The 22,821-nt window shown below is 56.9% G+C and overlaps 1 protein-coding gene across 1 annotated transcript in view; it reads right to left on the bottom strand.

Moving 5' to 3' along the window:
- Nucleotides 1–22,821, bottom strand: part of DIP2A (disco interacting protein 2 homolog A) — a 181,332-nt gene that overhangs the window by 24,529 nt on the left and 133,982 nt on the right. The window contains 11 exon segments of the mRNA XM_058296388.2: nucleotides 6,684–6,764; nucleotides 6,827–6,936; nucleotides 7,757–7,958; nucleotides 12,990–13,104; nucleotides 15,658–15,785; nucleotides 16,726–16,806; nucleotides 17,073–17,209; nucleotides 19,181–19,320; nucleotides 21,000–21,114; nucleotides 21,876–21,924; nucleotides 21,926–21,996. Coding sequence (XP_058152371.1) covers nucleotides 6,684–6,764; nucleotides 6,827–6,936; nucleotides 7,757–7,958; nucleotides 12,990–13,104; nucleotides 15,658–15,785; nucleotides 16,726–16,806; nucleotides 17,073–17,209; nucleotides 19,181–19,320; nucleotides 21,000–21,114; nucleotides 21,876–21,924; nucleotides 21,926–21,996 — 1,229 coding nt within the window.

The raw sequence follows: 22,821 nt of genomic DNA, 5'->3' as shown, positions 1-22,821 counted from the left end.
CCCTCCTGTGGGTGTGAACCCACTGTAAGAGCCTTTTGATGAGGTGTGGGCCACCTCGATCAGGATGGCTCTTAATCCTATTACTGGGGCCCTTTAAAAGAACTTGTAGCATCGATGTGGAGACAGTGGCCACGGGAGTTGCTGAGGGCAGGGAGATGGAGGGAGAGGTGTGATATGGGGCATCTTCTGGACTTGGAGTTGTCCTGAATGATACTGCAGGATCAGATGCAGGACATTATATATCCAGCCTTAACCCACTGAATGTACTGGGAAAGAGTGTAAACTACAATGTAAACTATAATCTATGCAGTGCAGCAGTGCTCCAAAATGTCTTCACCAAATGTAATGAATGCCACAATGATGAAAGAGGTTGATGTGGGAGGAGAGGGATGGGGTGGGTTGTGGGGTATGTGCAAACCTCTTATACTTTTTAATGTAACCTTTTTTTGTGATCTATGTATCTAAAAAAAAAAAAGACAATGGAATTCAGACGGGAACTGGGAGAAAAGGGAGAGGCCAGGAGAATGTGCCACGTGACGGGAGCCAAGGGCCGCTGGCAGCCAGCCCCAGGATGCCACAGTGTTTGGGGAGAACGCATCGCTGGATGATGCCTTGACTTTCTCTTTGGCCACAGGGTGTCAGCTGGTGACCTCCACTGTTAAGGTCATTTCATGGCACTCTTAAGGAGCCCAGGAATCCAAAACAACGAGCGCAAGCAGCCAGCCTCAGAACAGTCCACACTGCTGCATTTCGGGGCGTCCCAGAGCAAGCAACACATGGATGGTGGGAGAAACCCAACAGAGGGCTGTTGGCAGTGGATGGGGAGCCAAACTGCACACGCCCGCGCCCAGCACCGAGGAAGCAGCCTGCTGGTACGAGCCAGGAGCCATCCCAGCAGTGCGGGCTCCCGCTGCAATCCTAAATCCTGCGCAGCCGTCCCTGGAGAAACCAGCCAGACCGCCCACCGTTTCTCCAGACCAGGAGCGGGCACTCCCCAGCCAGGCACGGGCCGCTCGGGAAGGCTCTCAGCCTTACCAGGGCTTCGTCCCAGACGTCTGACAGGTCGGTGGTTAACGGTGAGGCCAGCTGGTAAGACAGGGAATCAAGAGACGACCTGGAACCTGGCAGAGGCCACGTGGACATCATAACCCCAAGACGGCTGCTGGAAGAGCTGCCCGAGATTCTGCCCCTCAGAAGAAGACTTCCTCCAGAAGCCAGGAGAAGCCTGGGTATTCCCCAAGGACCTGATCACTGGGCCCTCCTGGGGGATGCAGGGGAGAAATGAGCAACCAAAAGGCGAACTGCTGCAACTGCCCCCCTGCCATTAGCAAAGGGGTGGGGTAATCTACAGTTCAGAGAGCGGGCGTGAGGCCTGAGCGTGCGCTCTTGCTCCTCTCGCGTCTGGACCCCGACTCTGGCTGCCTTCGCCCCCGCTTGGGTCACCACGCAAGTAAACCTGGGGCTCCACAGCCTATAACGGGAAACTGCAGCCTGTAGATCAGCCCGCTTGACCACTTTCCAACCCTTCCTCTCCACCTGGGACCCCTATCTGTTATTTTCTCCCATTTCTTGTCCCTCCCTACCTGAATAAATTACTGGCCTAACTCACCCGATGTGCCCTTGAAATTCATTTCTGCAGCACAGTCAAGGACACAGACAAAATATGGTAACAATGTGACACTCTATTTTAAGTGTTTGTTCTGGAGTGGAAAAATGCTATTGATATTTAGACACTGACTTTGTATCCAGGAGGTATTAATTCTAATAATTCATCTGTAGCTTCTCTTCGGCAATTCCAAGAATTTTGTTTATTTTTAAAACACATCTTTTAATCTTTCTTGACTTACCACATTGGCTAGAATCTCCAGCAAAATGTTGAATAGAAGGAGTAATAGTTAGCATCCTCATCTCTTCCCTGATTTTAAAAAAGAATGTATCTAATGTTTCCCTCGGTAAGTAAGGAAGTTTTAGGTGGTTATCCTATTACCAGCTTATTCACCCTATTTTTATCAAAATAGTCCTATTTTCCTGCCTTTATATATATATATATTTTTAAAGATTTATTTATTTCTCTCCGCGCCCCACCCCCAGGTTGTCTGTTCTCTGTGTCTATTTGCTGCATTGTCTTCTTTGTCCGCTTCTGTTGTTGTCAGCAGCACGGGAATCTGTGTTTCTTTTTGTTGCGTCATCTCGTTGTGTCAGTACTCCATGTGTGTGGCACCATCCCTGGACAGGCTGCACTTTGTTTCACGCTGGGCGGCTCTCCTTACAGGCACACTCCTTGCGCGTGGGGCTCCCCTATGCGGGGGATACCCCTGCGTGGACCTGCACTCCTTGCGCGCATCAGCACTGCGCGTGGGTCAGCTCCACACGGGGCCCGGGGTTTGAACTGTGGACTGCACAGTTCAAGGAGGAACAGGGTTTGAACATGTGGTAGGCGGACGCCCTAACCACTGGGCCAAGTCCGCTGCCCCCTTTATATTTCTTATGTCTAAAACTATATGACAGATTTTCTAAAGTTCTACCATCCTTGCATTCCTGGAATAAACCAACACTTGGTATTTTATGTTCACACACACAAACACGGCCTCTTAGTAGTTTACTTAGGAGTTTTACACTTGTGCTCACACAGGAAATTGGTCTCCCTTTGTATTATTCTCATCTTGTTTGGGTGTTGAGGTTTTGCTAGACTCATAAAATACATTGGAAAGTGGTCTCCCTTCTATTCTCCGCAATAGCTCTGTTAAAATTGGAATTATTAAGTTACTTCAGTATTTAGTAGATCTCTTCTGTAAAACAAGATTTTAAAAAAATGAGGAATGAGGGTAGATTTAAAATTCTTGACTTAATGTTTATAGGTCTTTTCAAGGTTTTTTTTTTTTTCCCTTCCTGATTCAGTTTTAACATGTAATATTCTCCCCTACCCCCGGGGAAACTGTCCATTGTGTCTAAGTTTTTATGATTTTACATTTCTGCTGTATCTTAAGAAAAGTTCCCTTTTTCATTTCTATTATTTTTTACTTGTGTCTTATCTGTCTTGATCAATCTTGATAAAGGTTTGCCAAATTTATTAGTCTCCAACAAACCTGTTTTTGGTTTTGATGATTCTATTTTATCTCTGCTTTTTATGTTGTTTATTTCTGCTCTTATTTTATTTCCTTTCTTTTACTTCCTTGAGTTTATTCTGTTGTTCTTTTCCTACCCTATTTGGTGAGTTGCTTAAGTCATTTATTTCCACCTGGTTTTCTTGTAAACACATATAAGGTTATGTCTATCTTTCCAGTACTGCTTTAACTGCATTCTACAAAGTTTCAAAATATAATTTTTCGCCGTTGTTTTCTAACTATAACTTACATTATGATTTGAGTTATTAAAAAGTAAAACTAAAATTTTTCAGTTACCCAGGTATCTTCTTTATTCTTTGGTCACTGGTTTCTAATATAATTGCATTGCAGTCAGAGACACTGGTCTGTTTGATAGCAATTCTTTGCCATTTGTATAAACTTGTTTTGGAAATTCTCTAATTGTTGAGTACATGATTCTGTACATGTCCAGTAGATAAAGCTTGTTAACTGTGATGCTCAAACATTCCATATCTTCCATCAATTTTTTGTCTGCTTAATCTATCGATTACTGAGTGGTAATTAAACTTTCCTAATATGCATGGGAGATTGGCTAATTCCTTCCTGTTGCTCTGCTGAACTTGGCTTTCTCGGATGAAGTGCCCTTTGGCCCTGAAGTCCACAGCTGGGAACGCAGCTGGGGCTGGACAGCTCGGACAGATCCTGGCTTTGCCACTCACCAGCATGTAGCCTTGGGCAGGCTGTTCACATCTTCTGTGAAATGGAAATTACAAGAGTGTTTAAAAGAAAAGCTTTCGTAAAAAGTAGAGGAGGAAAGTATACATAGAGTGCTAAGAACAGTGCCTAGCACTGACTTGACAGTTTAGCAAATATTAGCTATTACGGATTTTTATTACGTGGATACTTTATTCTTTTTAGGACTATGGTCTTAAAGTCTATCTTTTCTGACATTAATAGAGTTACAAGTTTTCTCAAAGCTTTTCTAGTATACATGTTTTTTCCTTCCCTTTATGTTCAACCACACATTTTAGCTGTGCTGTCTGTAAAGCACGTGGCGTAACTGTGCTATTAAAGCAACTTGGCTTTATTCATACACCCAGCCCACCCAGCACAGATGTAACCCACAGGCTTCTGTGGTTGAGGAAGAAGGAGCATCCTACCACAAGGCACTGCAAAAACACAAAACCAAGAACAAAAAGTAACGTCCGGTGCCCTGCTCTACGCTGTTAGAGCTTCACAGGTGAAGTTTTATCTCTATCTTTTTGCTGGCTGGATGGGAAAGCATTGAGGGATCTGTAAAAGTCTCCTAGTATGCCAGCATGTCATTTTTCCTTTTATTTCTCATGTTCGAATGAGTTTTCTCTTGTTCCTTTTACTCATTTGGCCTTCTGAATTTAAAATGCACCAGGCTTCCTGCCTGTAGCCACTTTATATTTATTTAGCTTTCCTATTCTTTTGTCATATTGATTTTTTTCTTCACGGAATCCTTCAGAAGAAGACCTACTGATTGAAATGCTAAAACCTGCAGTCCTCGGCTTCTGGCTCCTGGCAGGCCCCTCACAGCCCTTCCCCAAGCACTGCCCGGCCCTGCCCACCCACCCCCTCCCCGCCACCCACACATCACCAGGACACTGTCACGCAGCCTGGGGAGCCACTGCTCCTCCAGCCTCATCCTTCCAGAATGCGCAGCAGCCCTGGGCCTGGCCCATGGCCTCTGGCCCTGTTCTCTCTGCATCTCCGTCGCCGACTCTTTGAGCTCGGGGCCTCCACTCCCTGCCCAAGAGGGCCTGTGCCTTTAAAGGGTGACTCCAGGTAACCGCCTCAATGTCCACCTGGCACCCGACAAGCCTCTTCACCAGACCTTCACTGCACCTGTCCCCTCGTCCAGTGACAAGTGTGTGGCCAGTCTTCGTCCCAACATCCAAGCCGTCATCAGGACCTGCAGATTTCACCTCTAAACTACCTCAAAACTGTGCACATCTCCACCTCCACTGCTTCCACTCCATCCCTGCAGGGAACTGGCCTCTGGGGCCTCCGTGCTCCAGTGCTCACCCTCTCACCAATCAGAGAACTCTCCTGTCGTCCAAAGCTGGCACGTCCCTGCTGCCCAGCAAGGCCCAGAGTTCCTGAGGCACAGTTAGGACCCCCCAGAGGGGCCCCAGGGGAATGTGGGGGACTCCCCAGAGGGCCCCCAGGGGTACAGGGGGAACCCCCCAGAGGGCCCCCAGGGGAATGCGGGGGACCTCCAGAGAGCCCCCAGGGGTACAGGGGGAACCCCCCAGAGGGCCCCCAGGGGAACGCAGGGGACCCCCAGAGAGCCCCCAGGGGTACAGGGGAACCCCCCAGACGGTCCCCAGGGGAATGCGGGGGACTCCCCAGAGGGCCCCCAGGGGTACAGGGGAACCCCCCAGAGGGTCCCCAGGGGAATGCGGGGGACTCCCCAGAGGGCCCCCAGGGGAACGCAGGGGACCCCCAGAGAGCCCCCAGGGGTACAGGGGAACCCCCAGAGGGTCCCCAGGGGAATGCGGGGGACTCCCCAGAGGGCCCCCAGGGGAACGTGGGGGACTCCCCAGAGGGCCCCCAGGGGACCCCCCAGACAGCCCCCAGGGGTACAGGGGGAACCCCCCAGAGGGCTTCTGGAGGTACACAAAGGACACCCCCGTACCCATGGCCTCCTCTGAACCCCTCCCCCAGCTCCCAGCTCTGGCCACGCCAGGCCCGTGGCAGGGCCTCTGCGCACACACTCCCCCGCTCGTGCTCCCCGGCCTCTATCTAGAGCCCCCTCCTCAGCACTCGCTCCTGGTTAAAGTGTCTTATGGCTCTCATTCTGATCTGGTTTTAGCTTGGTCATTCATATTTGGTTGTATTTATGCTTTAGAACACAATCAAATATTAAGTAGGTGTTTATTGAACGCGGCTACAACAGAGAACAGGAAAGACGGTCTTGTGCTGTTTTCTAGCAGGGGAGACATTTTAAGTGGCGTGAAAGGAGAGGCCCCCTTTTTCTTGCTTAACTCTGTGTACACAGCAGGCACTCAAATATGCACCGGCCAGCGGTGAGCAGTAATGAAAGCCGAACTAGCTTTTCCCATGACGGCGGTGACCTGCTTCACGCCCCAAGCCCACTAGGTCCCCACGGCTTATGGAGCACATCTGGCAGCGAGTCAGGCCCAGATTTTACTCCTGTGTAACTTTTCATCGTTTCACATTTTGTCTTCCTGCCCCAGCCTGGACGTGAGGGTTGCAGATCACACTTCTTTACTACAACACACGGAAGTGAACTTCCGAGTCTGCAGCAGCGTTAGGTCAGCAGCAGTATCTGTCATTTTCAGACTGTAAGCAAATGTGGAACGACTAAAATACCTTATTTTTACAAAATAAGGATTTCACGCTAGCTCACAAATGCTAGTTGATTTAGATACACACATGCTATTCTTAAATTTTTAAGAAGCTGGTGCTGGTGAGGACTTTGCTAGCGAATGTAAAGTCAATGGAAATGCGGCTGCATGACCGCTACAAGACACGGGCACAGAAGCGTGCGCAGGCACGAGGGCTCGCGACTGTGAGCGGGCCGCCGCGGGCACGCAGCCCGGGCCTCACCTTGGCGTCCAGCAGCAGGTACAGAGGGTGGTCGGGCGTGGTGTGGGCTCGCCACTGCAGCACGTCGGCCAGGAACAGGAACTGTGGAGAGGGCGGCTCAGCAGGGCCCGCCACGGGCCGCGCCCCCCGGGCCCCGCACACACCTTCCTCGCCTGGTCGCTGTCCTCCAGGTGGGCGAGCTCTCTGCCCGCCGCCTGGGCGAGCCTCTTCCCAGCAACGAGGTTACCCACAACCATCGAGGCTGGTCCAACTTCTGGAAATCAGGAAATCGGGAAATTTTGAATGACAAGCCGATAATTTCTAATACATAATCACAGAGGGACTTTATTTCTTTTTATTTGGAAAACTTATTTGAATTAGACATTTAACTCTTTCACTAAAATACAAGTATTCAGAAAACCAGGGACAAGATGTATACTAAGTGACAAATAGATCCCTTCTCTGAAATTATGTAACATTAAGAAATTCACCACAAGGCACATATTTGGGGGACATGATTTAACCTCAGCCACAACCAAATTCTTAATATCTTTCATTGATTTACTGCATTTTATGTATATGCCATGAAATTAAAACTTCCTGATTAAATGCATTTTATTTAGTAATATTTTATGGGTTCAAGAGTCAGTAAAAGAAAAGCTAGCTATTTTAGAAATTTATATAACCAAGGAAGGAAAAAGGGCGTGGAATTAAAATGGTCTTAACAATCATGTGGAAATCAAGGCAGGGAACATGACGCTCCCAAGGCCACTCCAACCCCCAGGGCTCTGAGACCACAGGGTCGAGGAGGGCGGCACTCTTCCGTGGCCGGAAGACAGATGAGGCTGGTTGCCCCTCGTACAGCGGACGGTCAGAGCTCCAGGTCTGCCCGGGGGGGCATCGTTTCTACTCCAAAGCTCAGGTGCTGCGCCTGGCTCTACAGATGATGCGGTGAAGCCCGCGCCCGAGGCTCTGGAAGGGCAGGAGGAGCAGCGAAAGGCCTGCACACACCCGCGCGGCGCTGACCCCAGGGCCCGTCCTCGCTTACGCACGACTGGGGCCCCTGCCACACTGAAGACGGGCTGGAGACTGACCTGGCTGCTTCTGCCGAGGTTTGGGGAGGTTGGTGATGCAGGTGTGCGGGCACATCAGCACGCTGCATGGGTGCAGGGTCCCCTCCAGGAAACGCTGCTTCGTTTCAGAAACATGAATCCCTCCGAGAGGAGCCTTGGGCAAGGTGTCTGCGGGCACCAGAGCCAGGCAGTACACCCCCACCTGGTGGATGCTGTCGATGGCCTGGAAGGGAGGGGCGGGTGACACCGCGCGCTGCGGGGGACGTGGCACTGAGAGTCCACGACCGAATTGTGTGAGACGGCAACACTCAAAAGACCCTGAGACGGCGAGCTTGGCACGAGATGGAGCAGCGCACGCAGCTTTCCACTCACACAAGCACGTCGATCTGCTCCCATTACGGATGAGCTGTAAAAGCAGCTTAAACGATAAGCTGGGACAAGCTGTTACATCTCTGAAAATGCCTTGCTTTTAGATTTGACTTTGGCATCATGTATATATCTTACATAATTAAAGAATTTTAAAAAACAAATTAAAAACTGAAAGCAAAATCAAACAAACGAACACAACCCAACGGAACCCAGATGGCAGCACAGCCACACGAGAGAACTCTTCCAAGGGACTCGAAATCACCGCGCTCGACGGCCCTCCCTGGCGGTGTTTGCCCTAAGGGCAAAAGAAATGCGAGAGACGTCTTAAAATCTGGGGTTTTACCGGTAATTTGGGGCTGCGGTGAATGAGTAATTCTGTTCAGGTTGTCAACACCTGCACTTTGCGTGTGGGAGAGACGAGAGCAGTGAGTTGAGCAGAAACCCCGTGGCCTGAACGGAGCCGGAGCTGCCAGTCTAAACTCAGGGCAAACGTCACCCTGAAGGCAACACCATCTTTCACCTCTCCTGGAACACCAGCACGCCAGCAGCACCAGGCCGTGCCCGGAGGACGCCAGGGTCCCTGGACCACGCTTCCGGCCCTCTTACGGCACCAGGGCGGCCAGGGTGCCAGAGGGCTCCAGGAGAACCCGAAGAGGCTCCCGTTGGCCAATGAAGAATAAAAGTGGCTCCAGCAGACGGAACCACATCCCACACCTCTGAATGCACAAGGGCACTGAGGCAGACGCCCTGCAGACAGGAGCACAGTGGGACCCTGCTCAGTCAACAAAGCCCAGTGGGGAGCGGAGGGCTCAGCGGCTGAGCACCTGCTCCACGTACGAGGCCCCGGGTTCAGTCCCCGGTACCTGATAAAAAAAAATCCAGGCTAAGGAAAAGCTACTGGACAAATACCCTGTTTTCTTCAGTAAACTGCAAGGGAAAAAAATGTGACGAGATTTAAGACTTTCAGATCAATCATCACCAACTAACTGCAATTCATTTTGAACTTTAGTTTAACAGACATACTAATTAATCATGATATGATTGGAAAATCTGAAAAGTGACTAGATGCTTGATTTTATTTTTAAAAATTGTTAATTTTAAGACATGTAATGGCATTTCTTTTTAAAAGAAATACATGCTGAAATGTTTAAAGACAAAATGATATGATGCCTGAGGGGAGGAGATGTGGCTCCAGCAGCTGAGCGCCTGCTTCCCACAGAGTCCTGGGCTCAGCCCTTACTAGAAAAACCAAAAACAAACAGAAGGCAAAGGGAAAAACCAACTCAGGGGAGTGGATGTGGCTCAGTGGCTGAGCACTAGCTTCTCACACACTAGGTCCTGGGGTTCAAGCCCTGGCCTCAGTACCTAAAAAAAAAAGATATGATGCCTGCCTGAGATTTGCTTCAAACTTCTAGGGGAGAGCAGCAGGGGTGCATGGAGGGGATGCAGATGAAACACGACTGATAATTGTGAAGCAGGTGATGGAAGCATGGATGCTAAACTTTCTCTTTACCTTTGATATATATGAAATATTCCATCACAAAACACTAAAGCTTAGTAGGTAAAAGTGGGATCAACGTTAGAGAAGTTTAATGGGGATAAACTTAGGCCCAAAAAACACAATGGGGGAGAGACAGGAAGGTCAGTAAACAGCTCGTGGCGGGAGATCTGGCTCCTGGCAGGGGAGCTGGGGTCAGCGAGCTCCCAGAGGGCCTCCCCTGCCCTCCCGTGAGCAGAGCCGCGGGCGCCGGGCAGGGCACACGGAGGTGGGGGCATCTCTGGTGGCAATGCCAGCGGCGGCTGGCGCCGAGGGGGCACTGACGGCCTTGCACAGCAAAGACATGGAGACGAGTGTGCCAAGAGGAAGAGGCGTCCGTGCGAAACTCAGCAACGAAAGGCGCTGCGGGTTATTAGTGAAAAAATACCACCCCGGGGTGGGTGTCTGAGCCCCACGACCTGAGCTTCAGATCCGCCGCCCTTGCCGCCGCCTGCTGCAGCAGAGCTCTCCTTCCCACTCGGCTTGCAGACGCTCGCCTGTGGCCCGGGACCCCGCGAGCACCCCCTACGGACGCTGCCAGGGGTGAGACTCCACAGCCGAGGCGCGTTTCCAGACGCTGCGACTGCAGCTGGGGCAAGCCCACACTCAGATGTCACCCACACACGTCGCGGCCGATGCAATCGCTGCTACTAGAGAGCGCAAGATGACAGCCAGCCGCTGCCCGAGTTCCCGAAGCCCTTTCCCCAGACTGGCCAAGAGGCTTGGGGTGAGCGCGCCGCACGGCAGGAGGAAGGGCCCAGACCACGCGGCGAGGGGCCTGGAGTGGCACGCTCAGCGGGAACCTGGCCTGGGGGAGCTCACAGGTGCCCTGGCCTCGTGGGGCAGGATGGCGCCAGGGGCGCTGCAGACAGGGACAAAGACCAGCTGGCATGTGGGTCAGCGCGTGCTGCGCCCGACGAGCCGTTCCCACAGGCAGCAGGGGAAGCTGCACACAGGCCGTCCTGTCCATCAGGTCCTGGTGGCAGTAAAGCGACCTGCCATTTAAAAGCCGGATGGTCCAATAACCTACGTGTCCAGCAGACAAGCCAGAGGAAGGAAAATTAAGTCTAAAGTAAGGATAAAAAAGGAAGTATTTCTACCAACAGGCTCTTCAAGGCAAATGAGGCTTTTGCTATCCATTGCCTCAAAATCCTTCCCGCTGCCTCCACGTGGGCTTGTTGCCACAGCACCGCCCTCACCTCCTGGGCTGCTGGCGTGCCAGTGAGCAGGGGCTGAAACAGCGAGGCAGCGCCTTGCGCTCTGGAGCTCCAGCCCAGGCCCAGGGCTCACAGGGCCACACACCCCTGGATCCCGGGGCGAGGCGGGCACGCTGCCCTGCCTTGCCCTGGGCCTGCAGCTCTGGCCGCCAGTCTGCCCGTCTGCCCGAGACACCAACGGCCCTGCGTCTGTGTCCAGATCCCCTCCTTTGTACCGCGAGGCCCCCAGCCCAGCAGGACTTCCGTCACTCAACCAATCCACCTCCAACACCGTGTTTCCAAATGAAGGCTGCATTCTGCGGTGCTGCGGGCTCGGACTTCCACACAGCGGCTCCGCCGTCACCAGAGCACCTGAGAGCGAGGAGCGCTGCGGAGCAGCTCTGGGCTGTCAGGAATGATGTGGGTGGAACAGGGCTCTTAGAGAGCACATGGGGGCCTCCCGCAGCGGCAAGGGAAGGGGGCAGAAGCCCTGGCCGAGCTGTGTTGCTGGTAGAGAGCAGAGCATGCAGGGGGGCTGGGGGTGTGGCTGAGACCTCCAGGCAAGAGCAAAGGCCCGGCCTCGCCTGCTCCGTCGAAAGCACCACAAACTGATGAAGGAACCACCGGCCAAAAGGAACCCACAGTCGAGATTCGGAAGAGTCTCAGCCAGGTGCAAGCTGGAAGCCAGGGGCAGCGGCCAGCCCCTACTGAGGCGCTGAGGCGTGGGCCTGGGCGTCCAGTGGCCGCCCAGCAGAAGGACTGATGGGCTCTCCAGGCAGCAGCTGTGGGAAACCCTCGCCCGATGGCTCAGGCCCCGTGAACTGCTCGGAGACCAGCAGGTTCTGAGAACCTTCCATCAGCCGGGACGAGACCAGGCTGGACTGATGGGGACAGACGGGTGAAGCGAGGAAGAGCGACTTGAGGGCAGAGCCACAGGGCAGAGCTCTGGGTCCAAGGGACGTTCTTGAGCCAAGAGGGCAAGGCCAGCAGACCAGTGGTCAGAGAGGGTGGGGCCAGGGGGTGGGTGCCAGACTGGGCGGCCAGAGAGGGTGGGTGCCAGGGGCCGGGCGCCAGACCGGGGGCCAGAGGGTGGGCCGCTGCGCTGGCAGGCCCAGATGACTACTCTCATGGCTTGAAATCTAATAGCATTTGCCCTGCTGGGTTTCAGACTTGCTTGGGATCTGGGACCCTTTTCCTTTAATTTCTCCCTTTTAGAATAAGGATGTTCCACCATTATAATTTAGAAGCAGATAAACTGATTTTTGGTTTCACAGGTCCACAGGCAGAAAGGAATTTTACACCAGGATGGACTGAACCCCAAGTCTTACCCATAACTGATTTAGATGAGATTTTGAACTTACGAACTGATGCTGGAGCAGCCAAGACTTTGGGGATGCTGGGATGTGGTAAATGTATTTTGCATACGGGAAGGACTTGTATTTATAAGGACCAGGGGGCAGATGTTTATGGGTTAAAATGTGCTTCCCAAGAAGACTGCTGACAGCCTAAATCCTATTACTCGGGAATATGACCTTATTTGGAAATCAGGTCCTTAAAGACAGAATTGTGAGGTTAAAATGAGGTCCTACTGGATCAGCGCAGTGCCTAGGACTGCTGCAAACACGGGAATCAGGAGAGGCAGGAGGGGTCTGCCCCTGGGGCTTCAGAGGCAGCGGACTGCGAGCGCCCGGGGTGGGCTTCCAGCCCCCGAGCCGGGAGAAGATGTGCCTTGTGTTTACAGCCACAGGGCACCCAGCAGCGAGCCTGGGACACACACTCGGCACTAAGCGGCTGCAAGAGGCGCCTCCCGCAGCCCTCGCGGAACACGTGCTGAGAGCTGCTGGTGCTGCTGGGGCAGGCGGAGCAGGGTCCTTCGAGCCAATAGGTTAAAGCTCTCAGGAAGTCAAGCCCAATCATTAAACACAGAGCAACTGCGCAGCATGACGATAAAAAGGTGAAATGAGTTTCAAAAACCAAGCTGGAGAAAGAACAAGTGGAGAGTGGGGAGGGGTGGGGCGGTCCCTGCGGGCAGGAGGAAAGGAACGGGGACGCCGCGCACACAGGGAAACAAACCGCAGAGGCTCGCTGAGCCGCAGCGCTGAGCAAGGCCTCTGGGCGCGCAGAGCGGGCGCGCAGAGCACGCGGGGCCCACCTGCAGCACGCGGCTCATCCACTGGAAGCTGTCCTCCTCCGTGGCATCGGGCCGCTGCTCTGCCACGAGGACGATGCGGTCGTCGTGAAGGACTGTCACCGAGAACACTGCTATTCTGAAGCCGAGAATGATGACAGAAATGACTGCACAGCAAAAGGAAACTAAACAAGATACAAATGCTTATTTTCACATAAAAGGGAAAGATTTAGGCTGTATTAATATTTGAAAACTCAGAGGTAAAATATGGGCTCCTTTCCAAGAATTTCTAAAGTAATCAGTCATTTTAATCACCTCTGCTCTGGCTGAAATAAGTTTCAATTCAGAAAAACAGGAGGACTACTGTGCAGGGCAAACAGCCAGGCACACATTTTTAAAAAGAAAATTCTACTTAATTCTAATATTAAATATGTGATAAATTTCTTTGTATACGACTCCTTGTCTACAAATTCAAATAATTATATTTTTTAATCCATGCTTAAATCTGTCTTCAACTAAGCTAATCTGCTCACGCTTACCGTGGCTCAGATTTGCTGCCAGCTGACTTCGGCTTGCCTCCTCCTCTCTGCACTGCGGTTTCCTCTAGACTTTCAGTCGACACTACTTTACCTCTCTAAGAGGGAAAAGGTCTCCCCACCAAGCCACCAGTGCTGCCTGCTGCTCTAACTCCGGTCCCCGTGGACCTGCCTTCTCGTAACTCTTCACTCAGGCTGGCAGGCACACACATTCACTTACAGCAAATGACACCAAGCATTTACTTTTTCTTACTTTCGCACTGCTTGAACTTGTTTCTCATCTCAAAGTGTTTTCAATATGAGTCTTTTTGTGTCAAAACTTCTGAAACTTGTATGCTCAGAAAAAGACCTTGTATTTTTATTTCAGCTGCACGTTTAAGTGACAATTTAGGTGGACATAAAACTTACGGTTTGAATTTCTTTTTAAAAATTTTAAAATGTCACTTAACTGCCATCTCGCTTGGAAGTGGGTCCCAAATCTGCCTCCGGCAGCTGGCGCTGCCTCTGCCCGAGAGCAGCCTGCACTCAGTGTGCGGCCGCCTTGGTGGGCTGCCCTGGGCTCCGGGCAGCTCGACCTCCTGCCTGCTCAGAACTCCACTGCATCCACTCTGCGGCCAGCCCTGCCTCGTCCCTCCCGGATGTCCCAACTTAATTCTAAACTCTCTCTTTGCTTCTGGAGAAATTCCTTAATCTGCTGCAAGGGCAGGTACTGACGTATGAGGCATCCACCAGGGGAAGAGCCAGAGGCGCCCACACCCAGCACGTGTCCACCCTAACCCTAAGCCTCACCTAACCCGACTGTAACCCTAACTCCAACTGGCTATGTATAAAGGGGCAAGTGAGAGACACTTAGACTTAGGTCTGATTTCTGTGCCCTTGATTTCAACCATAACCCTAATCCCTAAACACTAAACACTAACCCTAAATCCCCACCCCCACCTAACCTCTCACCCACACCTAACCTAACCTAACCTAACACGCACCCGCACCTAACCTAACCCTCACCTAACCTAACCTAACGCGTACCTGCACCTAACCTAACCCTCATCCGCACCTAACCTAACCCTCACCTAATCTAACCTGCACCTAACTTAACCCTCACCTGCATCTAACCTAACCGTCACCTGCACCTAACCTAACCTAACCCTCACTAATCTAACCTGCACCTAACCTAGCCTAACCTAGCCTCGCCTAACCTAGCCTCGCCTAGCCTAGCCCTCACCCTCCACCAAGCCCCTGCCCTGGAGGCTCCTCCTCTGCTGGGAGCTGGCCCTGGGGAAGGGCAGCCGCCAAGGCCAGCTCCGTCGAATCCCCCACTGATTTCTTAAAGATCTGTGCAAAGACAGACTGAGGTTGCTTCTCAGGCACCTGAGTTGGGGTAACAAAAAGGTACCACATTGGGAAGAATATTTTACAAAGGGGGTCCCACTGAGTCGACCAATCAGGAAGGGGCTGCTTCCTCCAGGAAAACAGCTTGGTGGCCAGAGCCGAAGGGCTTTTGGCCCCTTTCCCAACTGCAACCCACCCAGACGCAGCGGATCTCCTCTAGGGGACGCAGGGTCTTTAAGGGACGCCTAAAAGATCCGCGAGAGGCAAACTGATTATCCCAGGAGTGATGCTGGTGCTTGTCTCAGAAAGCCTCAGTAACAACGAGAATTAGAGATTTCATAGAGAAAACGAACTCCGCTATTTTGAAGTGCATTTCTGAGGTTATGAGGAAACAGAACCAGCTCTTGCTTGTTAGCAGTCACATTCCCTGCGGTGGCTCATCTGCCCAGCTCTAGCGGTCTCCCTCCTGGGGGTGGCTGATGTGTCCCCCCCACAGCTCTAGGCAGTCTTCCTGGGGCGGCTGACAACCCCCTCCCGCCCAGCTCTAGCGGTCTCCCTCCTGGGGGTGGCTGATGTGTCCCCACCCAGCTCCAGGGAGTCTTCCTGGGTGGCTGACGCCCCCCCCACAGCTCTAGCGGTCTCCCTCCCGGGGGCAGGCAGCCTCTGCATGGTGAGGATGGAGCCTCCAGCACCTCACTGCGTGTTTGTTTCCTTTTCCGTGAGTTTCCTTCCCTGAGTGAACGCTTAGGTTTCGCACGCGCGACTTTCCTTCCAGCGTGACAGACCTCCCGGGCTGGGCACAGCACAGGGACCCACCAGCGCATCACCTGCCTCTGTAGACAAACTTCAGGGGCTCCACGGCCAGGGCGGTGGCCACCACGTCATCGGCGCTGTGCCTGCGCGCGCCGACCACCATCAGCCCGTCCAGTTTGCCCACGATGAAGACCAGGCTGTCCTGAGGGCGAGGGCGCCGTCAGCGCTCTGCGCACAGGCAGGGGCCGCGCGGGCGCAGGAAGCCCGAGCTCATGGCAGTCACCAGGTGCCAAGGGGCTGGCGCACGCACACCCACAAGGGCTGCGTGGGCGGGCTCTGCGCAGGCCGATGGGACCCCTGGCTGGCGTGGAGAGGGGGTCCCAGAGGCATGGACGCTGGGCAGGGTGCGGGCAGACGGGGTGACCCGAAGGACCGAGTCCCGCTGGGGCACGAGCGGGTCCCCAAACTTGGCACCAGGGACCTTTGGGGCCGGCCGCGCCCTGCGGGGCGGTTCCAGCAGGGAAGATGCCTTTCCGCACCTCTGCCCCCGGCACTCGCGGGCAGCGGTGACAACGAGGTCTCCAGAGGCTGCCAGGCGCCCGGGCTAAGCCGTGCACGCACGTCTCTCAGGTGCATTAAAGCCTGGGCCTCCTGCCGGCGCCGCGCCGCGCCCCCTGCCCCGCCCGCCCCCAGGACCGCCGCCCCCTGCCCCGCCCGCCCCCATGGACCGCCGCCCCCCCTGCCCCGCCCGCCCCCTGCCCCGCCCGCCCCCTGCCCCGCCCGCCCCCATGGACCACCGCCCCCCTGCCCCGCCCGCCCCCCCTGCCCCGCCCGCCCCCATGGACCGCCGCCCCCCTGCCCCGCCCGCCCCCATGGACCGCCGCCCCCCTGCCCCGCCCGCCCCCCTGCCCCCGCCCGCCCCCATGGACCGCCGCCCCCGTGCCCCGCCCGCCCCCAGGACCGCCGCCCCCGTGCCCCGCCTGCCCCCATGGACCGCCGCCCCCTGCCCCGCCCGCCCCCATGGACCGCCGCCCCCGTGCCCCGCCCGCCCCCAGGACCGCTGCCCCCGTGCCCCGCCCGCCCCCATGGACCGCCGGCCCCAGGCTGCGCCGCCGGCAGGGCAGCCCCCGCCCCGTACTCACCGGCCCGATGAAGCCCAGCAGCCCGGTCCTGGTGAAAGGCCGGTCGGAGACGGGGGCGCCCCCCGCGGTGACAGGCACCGTCTGGACAGGGCAGGGGACAGTCAGGCCGGGCCCCCACCCCGACGAGGCCAAGGCCGCCCGGGACGGGGCCTGCGCCACCTCCCAGAGAGGCCTGGAGGGAACCGAGCACTGCACCAGCGCCCGGCCCAGCCCCAGGACGGGAGGCGCCCGAGGGGCTGCTTCTGCCCAGGCACCCTCCCTGCGGCCCGGCCCCCCGGGGCGCGCCCTGCCCTCCCGCAGCCCCTGCGGGGCAGGCGCTTCCTAAAGGAGCTCAGGCAGCCGCCAACCTCAAACACGCTCTTGGTGATCCCCAGCAGTCCATAGTAGGCGCAGCCAGTGGCACCAGAACTGACACATACTTCTCCAACTTCGTCGGTCTTACAGAGATAAGGGGTCCCTTCCAGCTTCACGACACACACGTTAGCTAAAAAAAGGAGAACGCTGCAGAGTCAAACGCAGGTAACACGAAAGACGCACCATTCACAAGATCTTCCTGCTGCTACAGAAGCAGTTAAGGAAACAAAACGCTGCCCAGGCGGGACGTTCTTGCGAGGAGGAGTGTGAGGGCTTAGTCCTCCTGCTCTACGGGATGCTCGCGGAGGCAGAACGAGGCGACGGAGCGCAATGCCCGTTGAGGGCCCTGCTCTCAGCACGCCGACGCCGTGGTCTGCTCTCGCACAGCGCCCGACCCCGATGCGCTGAACCGACCCGGTTTACTGGAGGCCCCCAATGCTGCAGCCTCCACCCCGTGCCGAGGCCTCCTACAGCTCATCACTAATCTGAACCCCCTAAGTATCTTATACCTAAGACGCTGTATGAGGCATTACGTATTTTAACCAAACATCTTGGGTATTCTTTTAAGAATAAAGAGGTGGGGATAGCAATCGTCAGGGATAGTTTTATTCCTCAATTCCTATTTTCAACTCTAGACCCAGATTCCAGCCCCCGCCCCCCCCCCCCCCCCCCCATTTCTCAGCCCCAGAGACCAGCGTCTGCATCTCTGGAAACTTTAGGTGCTAATTTCCTTCCATAAGATCTGATAACCAAGGAGGAGAGAGGAGAGGCAAGCAATGGTTCCTGCGTTTTACACGACAGATCAAAAAGGGTGAGAGAATACCGAGAACCACCCGAGCCAGCCGCTCCTGTGCGTCCCCCACCCACCCAGAGGCCTTCAGACAGGCAGCCACGCGGCTCTACCACGAGGACAGGTCCCGCCTCGGCGGCAGGGCGCAGAGAGCCACAGCCCGCTTCCCGCGTGCCAGCGAGGTCCCCACGGTCAGCTGTGCCGCCACAGGCGCTGCGGGGGCCACGGCCTGCAGGGAGCTTGCCGTGGAGACGCCCGGTGCGCTGCGCCCCCGAGGACACCTCCACACACGGCACCAGACTTAAAGCGTTAACTGTACCTTCCTCGTAACTAATAAAAATGGGCAAGACCACCAATCTGTGCCATCTGTAAAATGTTTTGTCCTCTAGTTCAAGCATGACAAAGACCAGTGTGGTGGTTTTTTTGGTAGAATTATAGGGAAAAGGCGTACAATTCCTATTACCACAAAAGTAGAGTTAGCAATGAAACAAGATTTCCAGTCTCGTTGTTTTTAAACACCTGATTCTGTGTGGATGCTTGGACCAGGCCTGCCCAGGGCACCAGTGGAGAGGGTGCTGTGAGGACAAGGCCAGGATGCCAGCACCCGCGCCCCCGCGGCCTCCCAGCAGCCACAACCGCTGTGGGAAGAGGGCGGTTGGACTGAGACACCAGCTGGGCCTTTGGAGGCCACTACAGCAGGCCCAGGCAGCTGCCTGGGACCCCCAGAAGGCTGCCGCAGGGCGGCAGGGAGCCAGAGAGGAGCAGGGCCGGGCAAAGAGGGGCAGCCGCTGGCCAGCCCCGGGCAGGCCCCACGAGCGCCGAGTGTCCCCGTCTGTCTACAGTAAGTGACCCTCCTGAGCCTCTGCCCGTCCGCCTGTCTCTAATAAGTGACCCCTCCTGAGCCTCTGCCGTCCACCTGTCTCTAATAAGTGACCCTCCTGAGCCTCTGCCGTCCACCTGCACACACTGCCACCCTCTCTTCTCGCACCAGGGCCAAGTGGCCATGTGAAACCCCCAGGTCCCTCACACGACGTGCAGGCCGACTGGTCTTGCAGATAGTTCACACTGACCTTTTCGGAACCCCACAGGAATTTCTGTGAATTCCACCCCAACACACATGTACCTGCTGCTACTTAAATACCTTAAAACATCACCACTTCCTTGGGGCCAAGCGCATGGCTCAGCCTGGGTCGCCAGGTCCCCAACGTAGAGGACCCGCGGCCAGGTCACAGGCCTCCACGCCCCGAAGGGCAGTGCAGCTCCACATGGAGCGTGGCTACCTGTCAGCCTCTGCGCTCAGGCGCCGCTTACCTCCAGGCACCACCTGGCCAACGTCCTGCACGGCGAGAACCGACAACTTTTCTTCGGTGTCCACTCTGATCACACCGTAGCTCAGGCCGTGCATCGACAGGACCACTTTTCTTGGCGGAGGTCCTCCCAGGTCTGGCGGCCTAAGGGGCAGAGATGCACCGGAGCAACAGAGGAGGCGGGGACGGCGCACCTGAGGACACGGCGGCTGGAGCTGCGCTCTCCTCCACCCGCGACATCCCTCCCGGCTCACCCTGCCCCCAGCCTATGCCCCCCCAACTCTGGACCGCCCACGCCCCTGGCCGCAGCCCGGCCCATGCCCCTCCCCTGAACCCTGGCCCAGTCCACGCTCCCCCGCCCTGGCCTGCCCTACGCCCTCTGCCCAGGCTACCTCCAGCCCTGGCCCGCCCCGGCCCACCTCTGGCACCCGCCCACCAGCCCCATGCCCTCTGCCCCGGCTACCTACGGCCCCCGGCCCACCCACGCCCTCCACCCCCCCCCCCGCCCCCCTTCCGCCCAGCCCACCTCCAACCCGCCTGCCCCACGCCCTCCGCCCAGCCCGCCCCCGCCCCCACCCCAGCCTGCACACCTGCTCCCACACAGGCTGAGGCTGGCTGTGACGCCTCTGTCCCCAACCCCCTTCCCCACAGCGAGACTCTAACACTGCTCTGTCGGGGGGCCCGTGCCCCTCTCCTGGCCAAGGTCACAAAGGAGCGCGGCGTGAGGGTGCTGGCACCACGGTGCTGCGAGCGCAGAGGCAGAGCCCAGGACTAGGCGAGTGGGAAGCGCCAGCCAGCCCCGCGCTCTCTGCCGCCAGGGTTCCGCTCCAGGAGCCAGCTCAGTGCGCGCCAGAATGGCCCGGCGGAGTTGGGCCGAACTCCTGACCCTCAGAAAGCCAGCGGGGAAAAGCGAGTGCTGCCGCCGGGAGCAACCGGGTAATGCAGCAGCAGAGGACTGAGTGCGAGTGGTGCAGGAGAAGAGACTCCTATCAGCAAAAACTCACCACAGGACGAGAAACGAGGAATGCTGCGCAGTTTGCGAAGGACAAAGCGTTACTTTCCATGCTGAGCCTAAGCCCCGCCTCACGCCTGCACGCGTGCCAGCACGCGCTGGTTACGGAGACACACTGCATCTCGACCAGTTTCAACGACCGCACCAAGGGCAGGACCTTCTCCCGGAGTCGCAGCAGCGGTGGGCGCACAGACCTCTGCGCCCCAGTGGATGGCCCCGGTTTCTAGGCACGCTCCGTGCACAGGGTGGGCAGGGGTGCCGTGCTTGGAGCCAAGATGGTGAGTAGAGACCCCGAGAGCCTGGCGGTGCCGGGCCAGCAGTCTCCAGACGCTGCCAGCACGGCCCTCCGCGGGAACAGACGCGCAGCGGGCCCGGCCGTGAGGGCAGGGGGGCTCGGACGCAAGTTTCTAGGTCACGGGGCCGGGCACGGCCAGGACAGAAATGGCCACCCTCCCCGACCCGGGGGAAAGCAGATGCCCTGACACCCTGCGAGCACCGGCAGGGGCTCCCTGGCCCACCCCCCACCCCCCACCGCGAGGGTCACCAAGAGGAGGGAGGCAGGGCGCAGGGGACACACGCCCCGCGACAGCAGTGACTCCTGGAGACCCGGGGGAGCGGCCGGCGCCAGTGTCAACTGGGACGCCACCCGCCCTCGCCAGCGCCCCGGGGCCCAGGGCCTGTGAGGGGCAGGAGCCCGGCAGGCGCCCGAGAGCCCCGTGACTCTGCTGCTGGGAGCCCGTTTACCCAAGGTGACACCACAGTGATGCGGGAGGGCGCGGGAGGGCGCCGCGAAGCAGCGAGGACCGCGTACCTGCGGAGCGCGACGGTGAGCGCCTCAGGAGAGCTGGCGCAGGGGCAGATGACCTCCGGCCTCAGGCCCCTGGACTGGAAGACGCTGAGGAAGGCGTCGCAGGAGGACATCGACCCTGCACGCAGATGGACAGGGGCCGAGGCTGCGGGGGCGGCCCGACCGCGGCACGCACGGGCCTGTGGGTGGCGGAGGCCATGCCACGAGCCCGACAGCGACCCTGGAACCCTCCGTTTCTATGCTCTATGCGGCATCTAACTCCCGTTAGGACGGAACATTTATGGGACTGCACAGACGCAAAAGCCTCAGGGGGGCAGGAAGGTGGGGCTGTTTACAGAAACCACCAAGATGTATCTGCAAACTTCCAGTAAATAATACGTCGAAAGTTCCTCATAAAGGTCTAGTTTCAAACACTCTCACCCCAGCTCATGTTTCTCATGGAGACGACATTCACTGCCGCCCTGTCTCCCGTCACACGGCCTCGCCCCGGCTAATGCATGGCTGCCCACTGCCTTCTCGGGCATGGGTGGCGCTGGCCAGGCGCACGTGGAGCAGCAGCATCGGAGAGCGCCCACGGCACGACTCGGGCCTGCAGGCCGCGCGCCTGGGGCAGCAGACCTGGGGCAGGACGCCTGGGAGGGAAACAGGAGCTGCGCCCCCAATCCCAGAGCTGCGTTCCAGTAATAAGAAAGGTGACGTTTCACGAAGGCCTGGTCCTTTCATCGACTGTTAGAGTTGCTCCTGAACTACACTGATCTCAGCACACACAAGGTGTTGCAATGGCTCCAACAAGAGCTTATTTTATGTGCTGTACAACGCCGCCTTCGTGCTTCAGGCCATGCTGCGGGTGGGGTGGCTCGGCCAGAGCCAGCTACTCACAGGGGTTAGCACCGTCGGCCACGATCAGCATGCGCAGGGAGCTGAGGCTGGACGTCCCGCTGGCCCCGCTGAGCCAGGAGCGACCAGTGCATGTCGCGAGACTTCACCAGGGCAGTCCGGGCTGCAGGGAACAGGGGGAGGGGCCTCGCCATCGGTGCGCCGCGTGAAGGCCGGCGCGCCTCCAGCCCCCACTGTGGCTGCACAAACAGGCCACAGAGAGAAGGACCGTGCACGAGATGCTCGAGCCCCAGCCCTCGGCCCCAAGAACGGCTGAGGCCCCGGACTGCACGCGAGGACAGGAGATTTGGGCGCAGACGGACAATGGCCCCGGCGCAGAGCAGAGCAGGTGCTCCATGTGCGGCGAATGCCACAGACAGCGGCAAGCGCGGCCTAGGACCCCAGCTTTGGGCGCGGGCTGCTGACCTATGGATTCTGGCCTTCCGGCCTCCTGAACCAGAGACAAGGCACCCGCCTTGTGGTGCGCGGCCACGGACGCACCAGGAGGCTGCGGCTTGCCCCAGCCCCACTGGACTTAAGATGGGGCTCAGGTCCTCAGGTGAGAGAGCGCAGCCTCCGGAGCTCTGCCGTGCTCCTTCCAGACCTACCTGTGTCGTCCTCCTCAGCCCTCCCGCACCTGCTGACCTGTTTTAACAGTGGCACCTTCACTTGAGTGTGAGGAGGGTGCTGGGGCACGCCAGCCGCCACCCTGTGTGCTGTGTGGCTGGAAGCCTGAGGGTGGGGGGAGGAGGGGGGGGAGGGGGGAGGAGGGAGGAGAGTGGGAGAGGGAGAGAGAGGAGGGGAGGGGAGGAGGGGGAGGGGGGAGGAGTGGGAGGGGAGAGAGAGGAGGGGAGGAGGGGGAGGGGGAGGGGGGAGGAGGGAGGAGAGTGGGAGAGGGAGAGAGAGGAGGGGGAGGGGAGGAGGGGGAGGGGAGGAGGGGGAAGGGGAA

Source organism: Dasypus novemcinctus, chromosome 4 (genome assembly GCF_030445035.2).
Source record: "Dasypus novemcinctus isolate mDasNov1 chromosome 4, mDasNov1.1.hap2, whole genome shotgun sequence".
Classification (NCBI taxonomy): domain Eukaryota; kingdom Metazoa; phylum Chordata; class Mammalia; order Cingulata; family Dasypodidae; genus Dasypus; species Dasypus novemcinctus.
The sequence above is the reverse complement of the archived record's forward strand: the minus strand, read 5'-3'. Positions and strand labels throughout refer to the sequence as shown.